Consider the following 23,434-nt stretch of genomic DNA (forward strand, 5'->3'; position numbering starts at 1 on the left):
AAGATTAATAAATGACAAGGTTGACTTCATGCTTTTATTTGGAATTTTTCCTAAATTACTCCGAGAGCAAGCTTTTAGAAAAATCTGTCTGTAAGTTCCCTTTCACTGATTATCAAAATTTTGCTTGCCCTCGTTTAAACTTTATTATTAAACTCAGGAAAATGGAATTTCCAAGGAAATGATTGATGACATAAAATGCGTTAGCAATCGAACCCCCACGAACAACTGGTGCGCTGGTGATTCCTCGCTTACGACTCGCTGCGGGGGATTCCGTCGCCTGAACAACTGGTAATTCTTCGCTACATGACTCGCTGGTGGTTCTCTTTGATCTCCACGAACGCTGGGACTTCAGTTTGTTTCTTCCACGACCATTTTTTCTTGCTCTTTTCTCTCTGTGTCATCCGTGCGATTAAACTGCTTTCATGTCGATGATGTCCATCCTCAGTTTTTCCGCAGTTCTATGTAGTGAATGTCTTTATCTGGATTCTCGATGTTTGGAGGGGGGAGGGTTGTCAGTCATTTTGCACCCATCTCTCGAATTGTTTAGTTGAGTCTGGGAGGGGAAGTTCCTATAGATGGGTTGTCTTCATTGAAGATCCTTCGATTAAGTTATACGTGCATTTCTGGCTTCCCCGATGCAACTGCAAAGCTTTCTTGTCTCGAAGAACTTGATTTAAAGGACTGCAGCATGATTCAGTCGCTACCGAAGCTTCCTACCAGTTTAACAGATCTAGTAACCACCTGTCATCTTCGCACATTGCCTCAACTTTCTCATCTAATCCATCTAAAACAGCTCAGTTTTCATGATTACAAATTGCTGGAATCTATGCCAGAGCTTCCCTCAGGAATATTGAAGCTCTATGTCTCCGGGTGTCATAAGTTGAAAGAGTTGCCAAGTTTGTCAAGTTTGGAACTCTTGTCAATATTAGATATCGAAGCGTGCCAGGAGCTGATAGAAATCAAGGATCTAGAAGGATTAAAATCCTTAAAAGAGCTATATGTATTTGGATGCAACAAGTTGTCCAACCTAGATGGCCTTGAACATCTGGAGTCTTTGAGATGCTTGGGAATGGTGGGGATAGACTTATCCACACGCAGGGAGTTGTTCAAACATTTATAGTTAGATGGTCCAATAGTGAATGATGATCTATTTCAAGGCCTTGACAGATTGAAAAACTTGGAAGAGCTAACAATCTATAGCTGCCAGTCCCTCATAAGACCGGACCTCTCGCAGTTAACACGTCCGAAGCTATTGATGGCTAGCAATTGCCACAATCTAATCGAAATTAAAGGCCTTGAGAGGTTGAAAAACTTGGAAAGATTGGATATCGAGGGGAGCAAATCCTTGAAACATTACCAGACCTTTGTGCTTCGATAAGCTGGAATTTTTGTGCATTGGAAAGTGTTGGAAGCTTCGTGATGTTCGTGGGCCTAGAGAAAGTCAAATTTGTGGATAGATCGTAAAATGAGGGATTCAACTGCAAGGCCTCCACATCGGTTGAATTTCGAAGATTGAATGGAATGATGGGGGGTCAATTTCGCATGAACTTGTGGAGATCACAGAGCTCCAGGAATTAAGACGTTCAGGGATGCAACTTATCGGAATTTTATATGTTCATGGCACTCCTACGGCAGAGAAAATTTGGTTCATGAAAAAGAATGCTCCGATCAGTCGATCACTTTGGCGACAAAGTCGGAAGGATTCACGATTCCCATCAAAGGTAAATAAAGCGGGTCACACTATTCATTGTCGAGATGTATTGCCACTTTTCATCAGCATTTCATATGCATCGTACTTTTGTCTTTGAATATTTCGTGGAAGTTGATACAATGCTTCAGGGGTAGTCATGCTCTGGATCATTGGAGGCGTTAAGATGGGTCACAGTGCCTCATCAAATTTTACAAACCTTAAAATGATTTTACCAACGTTCGAATGAAAAAGTTAGTAACCAACTTTTTCTGAAAATTTACTAGTGTAGCATTTTAATAAATTTACAAATATGTCAATAAATTATGAAATTTATTTTATCAACTAAAATTTTCTATAGTCAGTGTTAACAAATTTTTTTTGGTCATAAGCGAGCTTTTCATTCACTGAGTACGGGCGCAATTACATGAAAAAGGGGCATCAATTAGTTTATCGCGGACCCATCAATTAGTTTCCCCTCAAAATCACGGCAGACGCACGCCGTGGAACCTTCGGAAGATCCTTCATGGAAAGTTCTGTCGATGTTTAGCTTGAGGACTCGGTGGTTTCCATCTTATGGGTAAGTGTCGTGGGTTGTTTCTATTCTCTTATTCTCGGCCATTCCATTTCAAGAGATTCATATGCATAGCCATGATAGACGCCATTGTTGTTGCAGGATCTGGTAAGTGATGCTTGAAAATAGAGGAATATCTTTATGTCCAAATGTGCCAAAAAGTGACCGCGATCAGTTCGAAAGACGGGGGGCTTTGAGGTGATTACCAATCTTCAATAGCCATCCCTCAATTCAAATAACTTCCTGATTTGAAATCTGAATGCCGATCTCAGAGGCCAACCTTATACATTTTGTCCTTTGACAGAGAAGGAACATATGTTTGACAGTTTCAGTTTCCTTTTCACAAAGGCGGCATGTCAACTCAAGTACAATCTTCCTTCTGAATAGGTTCTCTCTTGTGGGTAGGGCATTTTGGCATACACTTCACGTAAACACCCTTACTTTGGGTTGAGTCTCTAGATTCCATGCCTTAGTCCAGAGGGCTTTTGGAGTTTGCTAGGATAATGAGGCTTGATTTGCTTCATGCTTAGTCTCAATGTCCTGGAGTTGGTTGCAATCACTTTTAACAGCGTAACCTCCTGCTTTGTTGCGTGTCCAGACTAGCTTGTCTTCCGCCGGTGTTGTTAAGAGGGGGATAGCTAGAATATCATTTACTGTATGCTCATCAAAAAGAGAGAACAGCATGTGCTCATTCCATTGCTCTTCCTCAGCATTTCTGTCACGCCTGTTCAGCCAGTATATTCGAGCGCAAACATCAGTACATTTCTCCTTTTTTCCACATATCTTCAATTTGCATTTTCAGTTGCTGCATTTTGTCCCTATCATGATGCAAGCTCTGCTCATTTGTTGACTCCTAAAGCTTCCTAATCAAGCAGTTGATTTGACTATTAGCATTAGAGAACTTCCGCTTGCTCCACTTCTTTAGGGCCTCTATTACTTTTTGTAGTTTCTTCATAAAGTGTTCATTTCCATGCCGGAGTATTCCACATTGAACTTACTAGCTTTCGACCAAAAAAAAAAAAGAACTTACTAGTTGACCACATTCGTTATCTTCAAGCTAGTATGCTTCAAACTTAATTTCTCTCTTTCTTTGTGCAGGTTCCGCTGAGAGAGTTAGCAAGATAGGACTATGGTCGGAGTCGATAGCAGGTAATGCATATGCTTCCACTTTTGGGATGTCGCTCTCCAGTCTACGTTGCATGGAGCTCTATCTAGTCTTTCTTTCACATAGGCATCCCCATTCCTATTATTTGCCCGTGTAAATGCCATCCTTTGCATTCAAGATCCATTAGAGAGCATGCATTTATAATGTCTAGTGCGTCGAAGAGCCGCTAACCTATGGTGCTTCGCCATATGCCCGCCTACTTTTTCCCAAAGAAAACAAAATTTCATTGAAGTTCAATCCGTCCCCCCCCCCCCCCCCAAATTGAAGGAAGCTGGTTTTGGAAGCCGATTATTGGAGCGTGTACGAAGGTAATTCTCATATGTTTTCCACTATCTGTACAAATTAGGTCAAACATTTCATTTGTGACTGATTCCATTGTTAGCGCCACCCTGTCACTCCGTAAAATTGCTGATGCCCCTGCAATTCCATTTGAATTCACCACTGCACAGTTATGGAATTGGATTAATTTCAAGCTCATACCACAGGTTCTTGATTCTTTGTTTCCATCAGAAAAATAACATTGGGCCTTTCCAGAGCCTCAATGTCAAGATTGTCTAGCATGTGCCCTACTCCTGACAATTCCAACATAAAATTTTCATGAGAATCTCGGTGGCTTATTAGTGCTAGCCACCAAAGCCCGTATCTTAGGATCCTCCAAAACCTAAATTGGAGTCTCCAAAAGTTTGGTCTCATCTAAGGCAAGAGAGTTCACCTTTTGAGAAGTGTACGGACTATTCCTTCACTGTGTTTTGTTTCCACCTGTTTTCTTCCCGTTGCTAAATTTCTTTTGGGGGCCTTTTGAGCTGCCTTCTGCATTGTAGAGTGGTTTGGAGCTATTATCAGCATCAAGCTCTTTTCTTAGTGTATGAACCGATGCCACCTTTTCCAATTACTTCTATCTCCTCTGCAAAAATCTATGCTGACTTTTCCAGATTATTCCCACTATTAGGAACCAACAGATTCTTTCCCCTAGGCTAGCTTTTCCCTCCTGTATAGGAGCTGAACCCCTTTGTATCAAATTTCACTTGAGTTACCAAGCCCGCTGCTACTGCTATTCGCCTTATTGTTTCCTCCGAGACCCAATCCATAGGTAATCCGTGCACTTGAACCCAAAACTAGCAATGTGTGTAATCGTAACGCATCGCGAAGTAGTCGGTGTCCATGGTTTAAGCACCTAAAGATTGCTAGAGAAAGACCAAGACCTTGTCTCAAGAATTCTGTTCATTTCATTTTCGACTTAAAGGTAAAGGCTAAAGTTCTCGAGTCTACCGGATCAAAGGTAATCTGTGTCCACTCTCCATGCCCTCTTCATAGTGTTTTGGAAGGCTTGGAGATTGATATTGCGGTTGTAGAAGAATTGCCCAAACATAGTTAGGCGACATTCTTATATTCTCTCAGTTGGGACCATATCATCTATGTCTGCCAGGTCTTTTTTCTGACCAAAAATTGCCCAATTTTCTGCAGAGGATAGTAACTCGAGAATCTGAGGTGTCTAATTCTTCCATTGAAGATGCACGAGAGGCAGACAGCTTACTCCCTGCCAGAAAAGTACAGCAGAAGTAGCTACTCCTGTAAATTCATTCTCGGGGTTGTATCACAATACACCGTAATGGCAAAATGCTGTCCAAAGACAATGCAGTGCTCAGGGAGGCTGATGGGGTAGGTAGGGATTTTGGGTAAAGGGTCATAGTTGAAAAGGAAACGGGAGATTTGCATCTTGGTAGAGACTAGATGAAATGACTGCTATGTTCAGCGAAGAACATGAGGGTTTTTTGGGTGAGAACTACCACCGTCGGGGTTGGATATAAGCTCTTCCCATCGAGAGAGGATATCCACGAATTTCTACTCAATTAGGTAAAATTTTGCTGGAAAAGGTCTATAATGATAGATTGCAAAGACACCGCAAACAGGTTTGAATTTACATTCCTATTTGAAGTCCTTATTTCTACAGGCCAAACATATGTTCAAGGGAACAAAAAAACCGGAAATGAAAAATTTTCCTTTACATTGAAAACAAAAACTGAAAACTTTATCATTAACCATAAGGCCCCTTAGAACTTCGATTTGGGTTTTCTAGTTCTTTTCTTTAATTTGTAGTTTTCATTTTGGGCTGAAAACTTGAACACGGGCATTGCGCTTCATGCAGCAATGCCGGCGCCATTGCAGGGTCTCGATCCCGAACACCTATCTGTTGTACAGAAGCCCACACTACTTGCCATATCTCAGCGATGCAGGCACCATGTCATTTTCGATAATAACTTTTCTCATGTTCAGTAGTAGTTGATCAACCACAAAAAAAAGCCCCACATTGATGGACAATCCTTCATCATATTATGCACGTAAAAAGAAGAAAAAAATTTGAGTTCTTTCTAGAGAAGAGCAAGCATCACTGCATGCATGAGTAGAATTAGGTTCGCATTTTCTGCTACATCCTTTGCTCTGCGAAACTATTCTTTCGTGTAAGAAACAATGCTGCCATTGGTAACTATTATAATTAAAGAGACCACTTGGGTTTCACAAAGGAATAAATACGTAAAGAGTTGCATTTCTATTGAAAAAGGCAGGGGAGGCGGAGATTAGCGGAGCACGCCACATCGAGCTTACCTCTTTAGGATTTGAACGCTATCGTTGGAAGAACTGAGATTTTCTAGAAATGACTTAAACTCATAGAAAATGAAGCTTTGTAATTGCAACTATTAATGCGTCCTTTTTCGAAATCGGTGAAAAAGAAAGAGCTCGACTACCCATTAAAAAAACAAAAAAAGCTACCCATCCATCTAAGTGATTGCGTACGAATCTAAGGAAGACGTTCTATTATTTCTATTGTTATAGCACAACCAAATAGTAAAATATGTGAAATTTCTAACATAGCAACGAAATCAGAGTATTTATACTTTTGGAATCAGCTAAAAAATACTCACTACCAGTCAAATATTATGCTCAGGATGTCAAAATTGATTTCAAGATAAGAGTCCGAGAGAGAGAGACGATTCCTCCAAGTCAAGTATTATGTTGATTAAAGACATGGTAAAGCGAAGGTCATCGAGAATGATTGATGTCATCAAAGAATCACCTAATTTAATCTTGGATGCCAAGTCATCTCAATTCTTTAGTTTTGATAGACATATGACTCGAAAAGATCATGATAAATTATTAAGAAGCTGGAAGTCAAGATGATCAACCTATAATATCTCAAAAGTAGTTGGTAGAAAAAAATCAGAATTTTACGAATGATGAACTTCTCCTATTGTCTTTATCAGTTCGAATAGTGAATTCGCATAACAGACTAAATAGCTAATGAAGCTCAAAATGAAGAAGTCGTGGAAAGGAGAATCATTGAGTCCAAAGGAAATCAGGTGTTAGGAAATCAGGTGTTGTGAACGAAAGAGCAAATCAGGTACGGATACAAGTGCTGGGAAAATATGTCTTTGAATTTGGGTAGAACAATGAAATCGAACTTTGAGTCCTTAAAATTGTTGGGAAAATATAGTTTCGAATCAATAGAGCAATCAAGTCGGACTTTGAGGTTTGATATCACTTTTTTTAAAGATTTATTTGCTCCACGAAGTTGTCAATGATCATCGGAAAATTTCCTTTAAAATATAATAAAGTTTCAAATGAAAATAATAAATAGCAATTCTAATATTTCTTCAGAGTCTATTTTGGAAAACAGTCGAAAATAATGGCCAAAGTTTTTGGAAAGAAAGTTTGAAAAGACTTCTCCTTGACTGAACCCAAAACTGACGTACTCTACGTCTTAATGAACAGAAGCAACCTTTCGTTGAGAAGGTTGCAAAACGAAAAGGTAGATTCGCAAGAGTTATCTTGAAAGGACACATACAATTCGGAATAAATAAATAATAAGTAAAAAGTAATCGTGATTCCTTCGTGAACAATCGCACTATTTCAATGAGAAGCTTTAATAAATTCTTTTTTATAAAAAAATAAATTTGAATTTAATAAATAAAAACTAATGATCCTTGATTAGTGTCAAATCTCGTTTATGTGCGAGCTCACATCTTTTCGACGTGAGATAAGGCACCTCTTAATTTGTTTTACAAATAAATTATCAACAACAAGTAATAGTAAAACTATAGAAAGACAATGTCAAGAGATAAAGCTATGTAAGCAAGATTTTCTACTATACTTTTTCTGGTCTCTAATTTGGCCAAAGAAAACATCATTTCATGGCCCCCCACCACGTGGGTTTGGTACTATTCCAAATCAGGTAACCAAAATTTTCTACTATGCTTTTTCTGATCTCTAATTTGGCCAAAGAAAACATCATTTCATGGCCCCCCACCACGTGGGTTTGGTACTAGTCCAAATCAGGTAACCAAGATTTTCTACTATGCTTTTTCTGATCTCTAATTTGGCCAAAGAAAACGTCATTTCATGGCCCCCAACCACGTGGGGTTGGTACTAGTCCAAATCAGGTAATCAAGATTTTCTACTATGCTTTTTCCTATCTCTAATTTGGCTAAAGAAAATGTCACGTCATTTCATGGCCCCCAACCACGTGGGTTTGGTACTAGTCCAAATCAGGTAACCAAGATTTCCTAGTATGCTTTTTCTGATCTCTAATTTGGCCAAAGAAAACGTCATTTCATGGCCCCCCACCACGTGGGTTTGGTACTAGTCCAAATCAGGTAATCAAGATTTTCTACTATGCTTTTTCTGGTCTCTAATTTAGCCAAAGAAAACGTCATTTCATGGCCCCCCACCACGTGGGTTTGGCACTATTCCAAATCAGGTAACCAATGTGAGTATCCAACTTGGAGCTATGAGCATTGCAAAAATTATGCCATGTCTTCAAATTTTAATAAAAAAAATAAGGTCGTTAATGGTTTCGTTGGAAATTTTTCTTAAGGTGAACTTCGTTCTGAAAGTAGATGTCATTTATCATCATCCATTGTTGTTGGGATTGGTAGAATAGAAGCTTACGCATACTATTATGATTGTTTTTCTCATGACACGCAAAAACAGTTGGAGCAAAGCGAACTCTTTTATTTCTTTCTCGCATAGATGAGCCAACTCTTTGTTTTTCTTCTCAGCTTGAAACCCGCAAACTTTGAAAGTACCTTAGCTAATCATGTGACTTCAATAGCTCCTCATCTTCATGTTCTTGCGAAAGCATGTATCTATAGTATGTCGCCCAAATAGTTCCCTTACTATTTCCTACACAGTAGCCTCGACAAGTAGACATCGATTTCTGATAATTGTTTTCGTCGAAGACAAAGAATTTCGGTATCTCTGGTCAATTTTTGCTGGTGCTGCACAGTACTTGAATCAGATTGAATAAAGGCTAGTCGGACAAAACTTCAGGCTCGCGATTCGGAGAACGTACTGATTGACGTGGGTGCTTTAAGCTCTTTTCCTTTTTTTTCTTTTGAACAGCTGGAGGACACTAACGTGTTTCACATTGGCCTTTGCAGTCCTAGAAAGAAGAGCGGTACGAACGGATGAGGAAAGTGACAAAGGTGCCTTGGGAGTAGTCAGATCAAATATTACGTGTGTTTCCAGTTCACTCAATCGCTGTGAATTGAAGATGAGACAGAGTGACTACGGTTCTGGGAGTGAAGTAGAGGCCTCTGTGTTTCTCCGCATCTGTTTCTCCATTGAATGATAAGTAGAAAAGCAAAAGAGGGAAGGGAGAGAGAGAGAGAGATCTGCGTCAGCGATTCATGAGATAGAAAGACCGATTTTTCCAATTGCAAAATACAATGATAGAAAAAGCCACCGATCGATGCAGTGTAGGGTATAATTAAATGTTGCGATGCATTGCTTGGTAATGAAATGATTTTAGTATAATTTTTTTATCTAATATTAAATAAAAATATATTTAATTGAAGAGGCAAATGGAATTTGAAAAAATTTAAACTTAAAAGCTCTCTCTCGCATTTATAAATAAAAAAATGTGGAATAATCACAACATTCTTCTTTCTTATTTTCCCTTTTTCTTCTTCTTGCCGTAGTTCTTTCGCGCTCAAACGCAACCTTTTTATTTCTTCAAGAAAATCCACTGTTATCTTTCTCTCTCTCTGTCTCCATCTGGCCACGCGCGAAAGGAGCAGTAGGTTCTTCCGGTAGGGTAAAAAAAAAGGATAAATAACGAAAATAAATTAAAGGAAAAGGAAGGAGGAAAGGGAGGAGAATGGAAAAGAACAGATCCGAAAGGAGATGAACTATTTCATTTCGTATAAATGCTTTCTACAATGCTAAAAAATACAAGGTACTCCTTTAAATTAGCACTAGGATAAATTTGTAATTCACCATAGATGCGACGCGAATGCAACAAAATAACATCTCATCTTCACGAGTAATTCATCACAAATTAAACAATCGATGCTCGCCACATTAAGAATTTATCTTTTAATAAAGGGTGTATATCGTTCGGCAAAAGCATTTTAGATTATATAGGATATGTAACTTAATTATCCCAAGACATGTGCACAGTACATGTTAATGAAAAAAGGTTAGCAATGTTAATGAGATTTGACAAAATACAAGTTTGGGTTAGAGAGAAGGGGGATGCCACTTTTTTAAGTTTGAGATTTGACATGCACCAACTTCAAAGTTATGAAGGGTAGAATGAAACATTCCCTGAAATGTAAGAATGAGATCTCACATTCTTCTTCCAAATGCATGGAGCGTAAGAGTCATCATAAATTCATAATGTATGTTATTTGAACTGATTTTCCTCATTGATGTAACTTTTTCTTCCGTGCCTAGTTGGAAAAAATTACCTCAAACTCTATCTTTGACTGGTATTCAACTTATAGAAATACCAATATGCAAACTTAACTAAAATCGAACATGAATGATGTTTGTATTTGTAACTCATCAACAAGAGAGATTGCATATAGTTGGTGCATGGAGAGGCAGCCTCTAAGGTGTAGAAATGTGACCACCCAACTCACTTTGCTTTTTGTTTTCTCTTTTTTTTCTTCAATTTAAGATCATGTCTTATTTTGTGTTGCTTGCTCCTTTCAAAAATTGCAAATTGGCTCAAGAAAAATTATAAACAAGCAGAACATCCCAAAATTAAAACTGTTTATCATAAAAAAAAAACCGCAAAAACCAATATTACTTGGAACAGTCGGGCCAAAAGTTAAAGCAAAGAAGAAAGAACACGTCTTTCCCTCGCAGACTGACGAGCCAACTCTCTGTTTATTTCTATTAGCGAAGCCTTTGCATGCTGAAGCTTTACATGCGAAGCTTTCTCATCTTTCATTTTCTTGTGAAAGCATTTATTGTATGTCCCCCCAAATAGTTCGCTACCGTTAGACTTACCATTTGCTACACAGTAGCCTATAGACGTTGATTTCTAGATCAAATGGTGCCCCCGCTGCTCGGTTCAATTGGAGGACAAATACTTCCCGCGGAAGTTTCTGGGAATGTGCTGATTGTGTCCGTGCTTTAAGCTCCTCCCTTTTTCTTTTGGACTGGCAACCATTGCGTTTCCCATTGACTCCAACAACAAGAAGAGGTTGTTTTAACAAAAAAACAACAAGAAGAGGTTCATGATGGCCTTGGAGACTCGGAAAGAAAAGAGTGATTGGGACGGATGAGAAAAATAATTGATGAATGCTTTTTGATAATGTGATGGTGATTGTCGTCTCTATCATATCCCTGATTCAATTGGCAAGTTTGAATACTTTTCATTTTTCCTTATTTTTTTAAATAATTACTTATATTATTTATAAAAATAAATATATGAAAAAAAATTTCATCGCTCATGAAAATAGTTAAGTATAAATAGTTATCGATGATAAAAATATTTTTCGTTGACTAATCTTTTCAAACATTATAAGTAATTATTTTTCGGTAAATATTTTTCAAATTACTTATTTTTCACGAAATGAATGCACCCCTTTAACTAAAGGTAACGCGGACAAAACTATAGGCGGGTGACTCGGAGAACATACTAATTGATGTGGGTGCTATTGCTTTAAGCTCATTCCTTTCCCTTTTTGACAGCTAAAGGCAACCAGTGCGTTTCACATTGCCTTGCCTTGGAGATTCAGAAAGAAGGGTGGCAGGGCCGGATGAGAAGAATAATTGATGAAAGCTCTTTAGCAATGTAGTGGTGTTTTCCATTTATCCTTTTGATTTCTCTCGCGTTTTAATTCACTTGACAGAGCTCGAGTTTAATTTTGAAATCATGCTTCCAGACACATTTTAATAAATTCTGGATGAACATCTTTCGAAGGGGGGAGTTAATCATAGATTTTTTTAAATAATAAATTCTCAGTTAAATACAGAATACAAACGTTAAAAGAAATGGATGGAAGAACTGCAACTCGTACTTGAATTTGTCCAAATAATAAATGCTGATCGATACATCTGTCACTATTATTCATTCATGTGATAGCGCAAGGAACCAACTTTATTCGATGGTGGGATGAATATTAATTTAATTTTATTCCCCGTCAATGATATGAAAGGCATACTTTATCTTTTTTCTTTTAAAAGGCTCATGCATGGTGAAAGCTCATTCACTAAAGTAAAAATCCCATGCCCACAACAACATGTTGCATCCAAATCCATTTAGCACGAAGGTACAAATGCTGAGATGGCCAAAATGAGATTGTGCACGACACATGAACAGTTAATTAATGGAAAACGTAAATTTCACTTGATTGATTGCTTAGCAAGTACCCAAAATGTGGTCACTGACGAAATCCTGACAAAATTGGGAGAGGCACGTGTATGAAGTGTACTGCCCAATTCGTGACTTAATTCGTATGTTCGCAGTTCTCAATTCGTGACTAAATTGGAGACTGCTGAGAGCCAATAGGAACAATGGGCAGGTTGTCAAGGCCAATGGGAGTGAGGACCACAAGAAGGCAAGGACTGAGTTGCTTTTAGTCAATTTGAAGTTACCTCCAGATACCACGTGTGAACGTATGAAATACACGAAACACCCAATGTCCTGTGAGAGATTAAAATATACATATGAAATATAATTTTGATGAAAAATTGAAAATAAAAGATCAAAATTAAGAAAATAAATAACTGTAATTAATTGAACTATTTTTTAATTTTAGTTCAAGAGGCATATGAATATAATTATAGTGTCAATATAGCTATTACGTTCTTTTTCTTCCTTTTTTTTCCCTTGCTTTTAGGCTATAAGAAGGCATCTCTAGATTCCCAATCTGAACACATATGAAATATATGAACCTTGCCTCCTGCTTTCCCTTCTTCCTCTTTACCAGCCACGCTATAAACGCGGCGCAGAGATAGTTGAGTAACCATTTCGTGCTCAAACCTATCCATAATAGTCGAGTCTCTGTGTGAGAGAGAGAGGGAGAGAGAGCACTGCAATGGAAGAACGACAGCCCAAGCGAGCAAAATTCACTGAAGCTTCGAGTTCGTCCACCTCTGTGATTGGAAACAATTACTACGTATTCCTGAGCTTTAGAGGTCTTGATACTCGGAATGGCTTCGTCGACCACCTCTACCATAAACTTGTAGACGTGGGCCTGCCGTTCCATCCAAACTTTGTGTTCAGAGATGATGAGAAACTCCCCTTCGGCGAGGACATTGCTACAAATCTTATCAGTGCAATCGAGCAATCTAAGGTTTCAATCCCAGTCATCTCAGAAAACTATGCTACTAGCGAATGGTGCCTTCGCGAGCTTATTCACATAATGAAGTGCCAGAAGAAAGGACAAAAAGTCTTGACCGTGTTTTACAAGGTGAAACCCTCTGAGGTTCGAGAGGTTCGCACCTCAGACGGGGCCTTTGGAAAGGCCTTCAGATCCAGTATGCATCTTTTTAAGGATGATGTCAAGGAAGAAGGGCCAGAAGCGCTCAGAGAAGCAGCTGCTTCTAGAATATTCGAATCAGACAAATTTGCTAGTGGGTACGTCGTTTACCTTGTTTTAAGAGATCCTCGCCGGAAGAAGAATATTTCTATTTATCATCGTTGATCCTTATTTTGTGGAGCCATTATTAAGTTGTCTTTTGTTGTGTTTTTTTTTTTTTTGAGTCGGTTTGTGTTGTGTTGTTTGACAGGCACGAAGGGGAATTAGTAAAAGAACTCGTACGAGTAATAATGGATGAGCAGCAACATGATTTCCTACCACCTCTTCCTGGGAACTTGGTTGGAATTGATGATCGCGTGGCTCAGGTAATGAAATTGGCGGATACCAATCCTTCCGAAACTCGAATTATTGGGATTTGTGGGATTGGCGGCATTGGTAAGACAACTTTGGCCACAAACATCTATAATAAGCTTTCTAAGAAATTTGAGTGCCGCAGCTTTCTTAGGGATATTAGAGAAACAATTAATCGCAAGGGTATGGAGCATGTCCAACATCTACTGATCTCAGATATAACACAAAATCTTCCCGGTGGAGTACGTGATTCTGTGAGAGGGATTAGAGGTATCCAATTAAGTTGTGAAAATAAGGAGGTACTCATTTTTCTTGATGATGTCGGTCATCGAGACCACATAGATAAATTGATTGGAGGTTGTAAGTTTAAGCCGGGAAGTAGGATCATTATTACGTGTCGAGATAAGGCCCTCTTAAAGTCTGAATATGAAAGGTATGAACTCGAACACATGAATTTCAAAGACTCTATGCTTTTGTTTAGCTCGTATGCATTTGGAGCGAAACAACCTCCAACAAAACTCGCGAATCTTTCTAGTGACATTGTTGCCACCACGGGAGGGCTTCCTTTAGCTCTCGAGATTACAGGTTCGCTTCTCAAAGGAAAACCTGAAAACATATGGATAGAGACGCTGGAGAAATTGAAGAAGGTGCCTAATAAGGATGTACAAAAAGTGTTGAGGATAACTTACGATTCATTGAAATACGAGGAACAACAAATGTTTCTAGACATAGCATGCTTTTTCATTGGAATTGACAAAAGAATTGCCATCTACCTGTGGAATGATATCCTATCGTGCCAAGATTCTGGACTGGACAGACTGACTCAACTTTCGTTAATAAAATTTGATGACGTTGATAAGTTGAGAATGCACGACCATTTAAGTGATCTAGGCAGAGCTATTGCCTGTCCGGCAAATAAGAAGCCTTGGGAATGTAGCAGACTATGGGGCGAGGAAGCCATAACAGTTCAACGAAGCAAGGTAACAATCACGTCAACTTTTGGCCTCTCCCATTTTCTCTAATGGTAGTCCCTCATATTATTACTCTTATTGTTCTCGTACTCTAGATCTTTGACCAGTGTCAACACGTTGTTAGCATTTTCTGGGTAAAATTGTCTACTTAGATCCAAGTTTAGCCTTTAGCTCATCAAAAGTTTGCACTCGTCAGTATTCCACGTGTCATCCTTGATGCATAATTATGAGGCTCAGAAAAGGGCTATCAAATTGTGTATAATTGGCTCTCTACTATCTTGCTCTTTTGCTGTTTTAACATCATTTTCTAGCGGTTTTGGTATTGCTTCTTACTATATTACAAGTTGAAGATCCTAGCGTCGTCCAGGTTTGGAAATTTACTTTTTCAAATATTATTTAAGTAAAGATAATATCGTAAAATAATAAACAATGCATAAAATTTTTCTATAATTTTATACCTATTAATTTATAATTTTTGACCAAATAACAAAAACTTCATCATGGATCATCATCGAATATATGCAGGTTCTACTTTACGGCAAAAAAATAAAATAAAAGAGGAAATAGCTCAGTTAAATTATTTGCACCTAATAACTATTGGCTATCGACTTAAGAATTTATTCAATTTGACGTAACAAAATCTTACGTAGTGATTTTTACAATTTGTTTTCTAGGATTTCTTATGCATGTTTACAACGGAAATGCACTATGATAAGGTAAATGCATGATAGAAAGAAAAAAAAATTATTTTTATTGTATTACCCAGGGAATGTTGTTACCATAATTGAAGAAGCAGCTTGAAATTTATCAATTTTTCAAATAAGCAAAAAATGTATAATTATGTTAGTAACATGATTGAGTTAGTTGCTAACTTGAAACAACACTCCATTATTTGGGTGACTCTCACTCTATAATTAATGGAAGAATCTTATTTATCTTGTTATAGGAATGATGCATTTAAAGAATTCAAATTAAAATTTTCAATTGCGACTTTAGCTTTTCTTTTATTGTCATTAGACCAAGTTATAGTCAAATTAAACAAATTTCATAATATAATGATGGAAGACTATTCAAGTTACATTAATTATAGAGTAAGTCACATAATTAAGGTTTTTGGTTTAATTACGAGCATTGCCTGTGCATACCTGGATCGTTCATGTTTATTCACATGAAAGGTTAGAACTTACAATATTTCGACACGTGATGCAACAATGTAAGGCTATTCTACCTTGCTTTCATAATATACACTGGTGTTCGTACCCGTGCTGTGCACGGATCTAATCATTGGTATTTGGAGCACATATTTTAGCATTAACGAATGTTGGGCAAAATCAAAGAACAGTAAATTACGATCAAAATAAACTAAGTAACATCCGAAACATGATTTTGCGCATGTTTGTACAAAGTAATTTTTGATGAAAAATTGAAAAGAAAAGATCAAAATTAAGAAAATAAATAACTGGAAGTAAGTAAGGGACGAAATAGTGAAAAATGAAAGAAATGGGAGAATTAACAAAAAAGTCCTAAACCTTTTTCATTTGTGCCAATTTAGTGCATCCGGCTAATTTTGACTCGAAATCATTAACATGGACGCCAGTCATCCTACATGGCACGTCCGGCGCTGACGTGGATAATTTTTAATATTTTTTCAAACTTATTTATTTGTTCTTTTCTTTTTCCATTTTTTCTTTTCTTTCTTTTTTCTTTTTTTTCCTTCCCCTCCTCCTTCCTCCAGCTGGACCTTGGCAACTGGCCAAAGGTGAGGGCCGGCGACGTCAACTTCACTAACCTCTGGCAAAGCTCGCCCCCGGTGGCCACTCAAGGCGAGGTCGGCCCTCCATGGGTTGGGCGAGGCTCGACCTTGTCGACCCTCACCTCTAGCCGAAACTAAGATCCTGCGATCGGTTGGAAGGAGGAGGGAAGGAAAAAAAAAAAGAAAGAGAAAGAAAAGAAACGAAAAGGAAAAATAAAAGAACAAAATAATTCAAAAAACATTAAAGTATTATTAAAATTTGTCCATTGTTAGTGTCGGCTGCACGTAAAATGGCTGACGTCCATGTCAACGGTTTCTGGCCAAAATTGGCAAGGTGCACTGAATTGGCATAAATGTAAAAATTTAGGACCCAATTGGCCATAAAAAACAAGTTTATGATTGAATTGGCACAATTGTAATAGGTTTAGGATTTTTTTGGTAATTTTCCTTGAAAGAAACTATAGACTACTCATCTTCAATTTATCTGCATTCAGTGTAATTCAATATCCACCTCTATTCTGTAATCAACGAGCCTTTCTTCGTGAGGGCCAATAGAGCCTTTTACGCGCGTGCCCATGGGCAAAGAGAAGATAGAAAAAATACTATTGTTAGATATTAGATGTTCGATTTGATAGGATTGTAGGAGCGGAGAAAAAAACATATATTAAATATCAAATAAGATAACTGGAAAAGAAACTAAGAAATGATAGAATACAAAAAGAGGAAAATAGTAATAATAATCGCGAACCTTAAATACCAAATCATAGATTTTGATGTGAATGCACAAATGCACTAACAAATTCTTAAGTCAGGCTGAATTATATCTTGATTCTCACAGCAAATCGGCACCGAAAGCATCTTTTTTAACTATAGCAAAGATTTGGCCAAATCAAAGAACAAAGGAAATACATGAAGATAATTAACGTTTATTAAAGTACTAGATCGACAGGATTATTTAATTTTAATCTCACTCAATTCCATGAGACAATAATTTTGGTTTTGCGATCAAGCGTACTAAAACTCACGATGCTATTTCGCATGCAAAAATGTGAAAGAAGCAATCAGTCTTTTTCATTGTCGGCTCTTTGCAATCGATGTAAAAATTCCGATGACGCTATGATATAAGTAAGAAAAGTAAAACTGTTGGGATGAAAATAGAAACTCTACTAGATAGAAGACGTACTTGATAATTGATGTCATTCAATTGGCGCAAAATTGAAAAGTCAAGCTCAACTTCCCTTCCTCAATTTCTTTCTTCTTGTGGATTTCTGGAAAGTTTTGGTCACGCAACATGCAAATAAAGAGATAATTGGGGAAATAGAGAGACACCCGTATGGAATTGCAGAAGGGTATATAATGAAAGGACAATACCTTAAGGTAAAAAGAAAGACAAATGAAATTCCCAATATAGATGCACATCGTTAATGTGATTGTGTAATTGTAACTTTTTGTTAACCTACTTTTATAGGCTTTTGTGCACTAAATAATATGTATTTTTATTGGCCGTAATGTGTTTCTTTTTATTAATAACCAATTTTTAAAAAAGAGAGGTTTTGTCAATTATTCTTCTCTTAGTTAGTTGCGTTTTAATTTGAAAGCTTATTCTTTTTTCGATGAAACAAAAAGATACTGCTTCGATTGCACAAAAATCGTCTATTGGAAAAGAAATGAATACACAAAGAGTTGCACTTCTAGAGAAAAAATGACCAAACACTCTCGTTTCCATTCAGCCATATGCCAAAATGAACAATATTTCATGAACGGAAAGGAAATAAGTTGTAATGCTTTATGAATGCATAAATGCTTGTAATAAATCCGATTGGGTACATTTTTTTTGTCCAAAAGTGCAACGGTCCTTACAATTGCGAAGGGACACCATATGTGCTCCGGTGGAGGGAATACTTGGGAGTCAATGCTACGTGTGTCACAGAATTTAATATAAAAACTTAGAAGAAACATAGACTATTGTCATGGAGGAATATTACATGAGATCACTAAAATTTGTGGCATGCAAGTGAAAATTGACATACAACATGATTGCGTAGTCATAAAAAGATCACATATACTCTGTAAGTGGAGAGAAAATGCATTAGCCACAATAGCATGCAGACGTATGCTGACAAAAGGAGGTTGGGCGGTATGCTATTCCTTGTTTAATGACACTTTTTATTCATGTCAAGATTGAGGAATGCCCTATGCTGGTATTTACTATCCTCAATTTTTCTTTCGTAGGAAGAAAATAGAAATATTGAGGCACTACGTCTCGACAGAAATGGCTCAATCATGTTCATGGGGCGAAAGAGCTTCAAAAGAATGCCTTACCTGAAGTTCCTTCATCTGAGTAAAGTGCGTTTTGTTGGAGATTTTAAGGATTCACTTTCTGAATTAAGATGGCTAGAGTGGGAGAAGTGTCCTTGCTCTTTCAAGGCGACTAATGTTCATTTGGAGAAATTACTCATACTTGATTTATCGGATGGTAATATTAGTGAAAATTGGGAAGGATGGCGTTCAATCAAGGTAAAGATGAGAAATGCTTTCTCTTTTGTTACATTTTGATGATGAATCATTCTTTTTCCAACTGCTAATCTTGGAACATGTTTCTTTCTTGTAGATGGAGAGGTTGAAAGTTCTCAATCTTTCTGGGTGCAATGCTTTGAAGAGAACTCCTGATCTCTCTAAGTTTAAAAGTTTAGAGATGCTAATCCTGGAATCTTGTGTGAATTTGGAGAAAATCGACCCTTCGATCGGAGATGTTGAGTGCCTCGCTTCCTTGAACTTGAGTAATTGTCGGAGTCTCAAGAAGTTGCCCTCACGACTGGGTCAACTGAAGGGCCTCGTTTCTTTAAACTTGTCATCATGTTCGGGACTCAAGAAGTTGCCCTCACGACTGGGTGAACTGAAGGGCCTCGTTTCTTTAAACTTGTCATCATGTTTGGGACTCAAGGAGTTGCCCTCACAAGTGGGTGAACTGAAGGGCCTCGTTTCTTTAGACTTGTCATCATGTTCGGGACTCCAAGAGCTGCCCTCACAACTGGGTGAACTGAAGGGCCTCGTTTCTTTAAAGTTGTCATCATGTGGGGGACTCCAAGAGCTACCCAAAGAAATAGGCAAATTGGAAAAACTGAAGGAACTTGCAATAGACGGTGTTAAAATAAAAGAAATTCCTTCATCAATAGGTTTTTTGAAGGAGCTGGAGATACTTGATGCCCTAGGCTGCGAATCATTGGTTGGACTTCCCGACTCAATTGGCCAACTGGAAAATTTGTCGACCCTTGACTTGAGATTTTGCGACAAATTTGAAGGATTTCCCGAGAGTATAGGATCTCTTGTGAAATTACAGCGCCTGTTGCTAGGCAATATACCTCCTCCATCTCTACAAGGGCATATGAACAGTTGGGATTATAGTGATGATTTTTGTTTCGATCGTATTCCCCCTTCAATTGGGAAGTTAGAATCGTTGACTGAACTGCATTTGACATGTGCAAAAATTTCGAAATTACCTAAATCCATTGGGAAATTAAAAAAATTGAAAATTTTGAAAATTTCTAGGTGTGCGAAATTGAGTAGTTTACCTCGTACTATTAGCGAGTTGGGTGAACTTGAAGAATTGGAGGCCACAGAGTGCCATAGTTTGGGAGGGGAAGTTCCTATAAATGGGTTGTCTTCACTGAAGATCCTTCGACTTGGGAAGATTTCCGATGACGAATATTTGTTTGCCAAACACTTATCTTCTCGACAACACCTTGATTTAACTAAATGCGATCTTCCTGCCAGCTTAACTGTTTTGGAAGTCACCTGTCACAATCGCACATTGCCTAAACTTTCTCACTTAATCCATCTAGGAGAGCTCAATTTGCAGCTTTGCGAATATCTGGAATCCATCCCAGAGCTTCCTTTAGGAATCTTGAGCCTTTGCATCTTCTGGTGTGGTAAGTTGAAAATGTTGCCAGATTTGTCGAGTTTGGTACTCTTGTTAGAATTACGTATCCTAGGGTGCAGTGAGCTCAAAGAAATCAGGGGTTTGGAACGATTAAAATCTTTAAGAGAACTATCTATACATGAATGCAAGAAGTTGTCCGATCTCAAGTTCCTTGAACAGCTGGAGTTTTTGAGAGACTTGGAAATGGTACAGTTTGATGCTCCACAAATGAATGATGATCTATCCCAAGTTTAATGTCTTGGCAGATTGAAAAACTTGGAACCGCTGCGTATTGATTCCTGCCAGTCCCTTATAAGACTCGACACCAGATTTGTCGAGTTTGGTACTCTTGTTCGAATTACGTATACTAGGGTGCAGTGAGCTCAAAGAAATCAGGGGTTTGGAAGGATTAAAATCTTTAAGAGAACTATCTATACGTGAATGCAAGAAGTTGTCCAATCTCAAGTTCCTTGAACAGCTGGAGTTTTTGAGAGACTTGGAAATGGTAGGATTAGATGCTCCACAAATGAATGATGATCTATCTCAAGTTTAATGCCTTGGCAGATTGAAAAACTTGGAATCGCTGCGAATTGATTCCTGCCAGTCCCTTATAAGACCCGACATTTCACAATTAACACATCTGCAGGTATTATGGGTCGGTGAATGCGAAAACATAGTCGAAATTAAATGCCTTGAGAGGTTGAAAAAATTGAGACATTTGAGTATCCCAGAGTGCAATTCCATAACACACCTCTCGCTCCTCAATAACCTCGAAGAATTGTACATTGATGACTGTCCGAACCTTCATGATGTTCAGGGCCGAGTCAAATCTGTGAGGTGGTTTGAGGGGGTGGGGGGTCGATATCGGGAGAAGTAGGATGAACTTACGGAGGTCCGGGAATCCAGGCGTCTAAATTCTAAAAGAAGTTGAGCGATGCAAACTTATTGGAATATCGGTCATTGCGCTGCTGCAGCAGAGAAACAATCGGTTCATGAAAATAACGCTCCGAACAGTCGAGCGCTCTGGCCACGATGTCGGAACGATTCGCATGTCCTTTCCAAGGTAAATAAAAGCAGGTCACGCTATTCATTGTCCAGATGTATCGCCAATTTCATCAACATTTCCTCAAGCCGTCCACAAGCGTCCCCTTCTGAGTTTCGAATGATGCAGGCGATTGCTCCTTCCATGGAGCTTTCGACGAAGGGATCCATCAGTGGCGACCTTTAAAGATCCGACCTTTGGGGGTTTTCCAGTTCTCAGAAGAGGTGGGAGCGTCAAGGTCCGATTTTTTGCTTTGAATTCCATCTCCTGTAATTTCCGAGAGAAGTTACAGCTCCCTGTAGTGCTTGAACTGGATCTGGGAGGTTTCTTTCGAAAGATGAAGTCGTTACGGGAAGTCCAAATAAACCAAAAGATGGTTGCTACAACCGCCAGAGAAGGTGGGTTTTCTGTGCTTTTAAGGAATTGCGTTAGCCATATCTCTATTTTGCTTGACCCCTGGGAAGAAACCTGAATGTTTAGGGATGGTTGAGCCCATATGTCTCGCGTCCAAGGACAAAAGAGAAGGAGATGCTCTGTGGATTCCACCTGGTCTTTGCACAATGAGCAGTAAGGATCTGGTACTATTTTTTCGCTTGTGTAAGTCCTCCATTGTTGGGTAGACTATTCTGATGTGCCTTCCATAGAAAGAACTTAATTTTAGGGATTGTTCGCATTTTCCAGATCTCATTTCATAAAGCTCGAGGAGCCGAGAAAGATGAGGAGGCCATTGGAGCTTTCGGATAGTCTTGGTAAGTCTTATGTAGTTGTAGCCACTCTTTACTGAGTAATTTCCTGTTGATGAATATATCCACATCAGTTTGTCTTGAATAGAGTGGGTTCTTACTTCTTAGAGGAATAGCCCGAATGTCCTTCACAGTGCCCTCTTTGAAAATATTTTGAAGGAGAGGTTCATTCCAGGAATTTTCTTCGTGGTTTATATGTTCTACTACCTGTTGTGGGTCATTTTCATTCGCTGGCCCTCCAATTACACCTCTTTTGAACCATCTGTCCTTTCCGATACTGATTGCTTCTCCTGTTAACACTGTCCATATTGAAGATTCTGAGATTGAGTCTCTTCCCTCTAGTAAGCTTTGCCAACCCCAAGAGGGTCTGTGCCCTTTCCCAGCATGCCAGAAACTCCTTTTTGGGAAGTATATTCCTTCAAAAATTTTCTGTGCGTCTTCTTTCCCTTTGCATAAAATAATTAGGTTGAATTTAGTCAGTTTCCATGACAACAGGGTATTGTTTCCTGCTCCTACGTGATTCAAGGAATGGGAAATCTAATCGAGGAGAATGATGTGATGCTTCAGAGAAATCATTTTCTTGACAATGCAAACAGTGATCAGAATGCATTCCATGTACGTCAGATGTCATGAGCCATCAAATAAAGATTGTTCGTCTTGGATAAGCTATCAATTACTATCCCAACCAAATCTGAGTTATAATTTTCTCGAACTACTACTTTTGAAGAATGATTGGCTTCCTCCCTGGAAATCTATTTGGTTATGTTTGTTCGCTTGTGCAGATACTTTCGATTTCATATTTTCCATGAGGATGCTCATAAGCCATATGTACTTTTCTGGAAATCCCTTAACTACAGTTATCTCAGTCCCTTAACCATTCTTTTTCATGGTAAATAAGTAGCATGTTCTGATACACGGTTATATTTTCTTCACAAGATTCCCTGGCCATTTTGTATTCATTGATCAGATTTATGTGTCACATTGGACCAAGGGCAGAATATCGATCAATTCATCCAGTCTGGAAAAATCATCTTTTGATTTTATGTCATAATCATTCAAGCATTAGAATTTTTACGCTGTGCAAGGTGGATTTGTTCCATTGATGCTCATTAGGGACATTCGAAATAGCAAGATATACTATATCGTGCTATACACGACAAAAGAACCGATGTCATTTTGATCCGGGACATGAAACCGCAAGAGAACCATAGGTGGAGGTGGTTCTGTTGTGAGATTAGGAGTGAACCTGTGTAAATGGACTATTTGTTTTGGCATAGGAATGTAAGCAGAGCTGGATGTTGTAATTGCTTTGTGAGAGTTTTGGTGTCAAGATTGCTCTGGAAAGATGGAGATTCCTCACTGGCATAGTACGGCATGTTTCGGTGCTAATTGATTTAGTGGATAACAAGTTGATCTCATGATGTAGTGTTGATTTGCAGGAGCTGTTAATGCCTTT

At 38.4% G+C, this 23,434-nt stretch overlaps 2 protein-coding genes and 1 pseudogene across 4 annotated transcripts; all 3 read left to right on the forward strand.

Annotated features, from left to right (window-relative positions):
• Positions 1–303: 303 nt before the first annotated feature.
• The window catches only part of LOC115663115 (uncharacterized), a 33,865-nt pseudogene continuing 10,734 nt past the window's right edge, over positions 304–23,434 (forward strand).
• On the forward strand, positions 12,603–20,448 carry LOC115663112 (disease resistance protein RPV1-like). The gene is made up of 4 exons (XM_056303768.1): positions 12,603–13,297; positions 13,450–14,530; positions 18,507–18,791; positions 18,886–20,448. Exons 1-4 carry the CDS (start codon positions 12,756–12,758, stop codon positions 20,446–20,448), a joined length of 3,471 nt encoding a protein of 1,156 aa, XP_056159743.1. The 5' UTR covers positions 12,603–12,755.
• Positions 21,028–22,785, forward strand: LOC115665156 (uncharacterized). Of its 3 annotated transcripts, none has more exons than XR_008814682.1 (5): positions 21,028–21,256; positions 21,365–21,633; positions 21,716–21,802; positions 21,917–21,984; positions 22,761–22,777. XR_008814682.1 is itself a non-coding variant. In XM_056303831.1 (5 exons), exons 1-4 carry the CDS (start codon positions 21,186–21,188, stop codon positions 21,977–21,979), a joined length of 501 nt encoding a protein of 166 aa, XP_056159806.1. In that variant the 5' UTR covers positions 21,028–21,185; the 3' UTR covers positions 21,980–21,984; positions 22,761–22,785. The 3 variants fall into 3 exon arrangements, 2 of the variants coding, with proteins under 2 accessions (XP_056159806.1, XP_056159807.1); XM_056303831.1 differs by having other exon boundaries at positions 21,716–21,813; positions 22,761–22,785; XM_056303832.1 differs by lacking the exon at positions 22,761–22,777 and having other exon boundaries at positions 21,716–21,832.

Source organism: Syzygium oleosum, unplaced genomic scaffold, assembly GCF_021117445.2.
Source record: "Syzygium oleosum isolate NSW1041296 unplaced genomic scaffold, Sole_v2.1 Sole_v2.29, whole genome shotgun sequence".
NCBI lineage: Eukaryota > Viridiplantae > Streptophyta > Magnoliopsida > Myrtales > Myrtaceae > Syzygium > Syzygium oleosum.

Coding starts and splice junctions, on each gene's coding strand:
- LOC115665156 (XM_056303831.1), top strand. CDS start 21,186: ATGAAAATAACGCTCCGAACAGTCGAGCGCTCTGGCCACGATGTCGGA. Junction 21,634..21,715: donor TGCTACAACCGCCAGAGAAG/GTGGGTTTTCTG, acceptor CTGAATGTTTAG/GGATGGTTGAGCCCATATGT. Junction 21,814..21,916: donor CAATGAGCAGTAAGGATCTG/GTACTATTTTTT, acceptor CGCATTTTCCAG/ATCTCATTTCATAAAGCTCG.
- LOC115663112 (XM_056303768.1), top strand. CDS start 12,756: ATGGAAGAACGACAGCCCAAGCGAGCAAAATTCACTGAAGCTTCGAGT. Junction 13,298..13,449: donor TCAGACAAATTTGCTAGTGG/GTACGTCGTTTA, acceptor GTTGTTTGACAG/GCACGAAGGGGAATTAGTAA. Junction 14,531..18,506: donor TAACAGTTCAACGAAGCAAG/GTAACAATCACG, acceptor TTTCTTTCGTAG/GAAGAAAATAGAAATATTGA.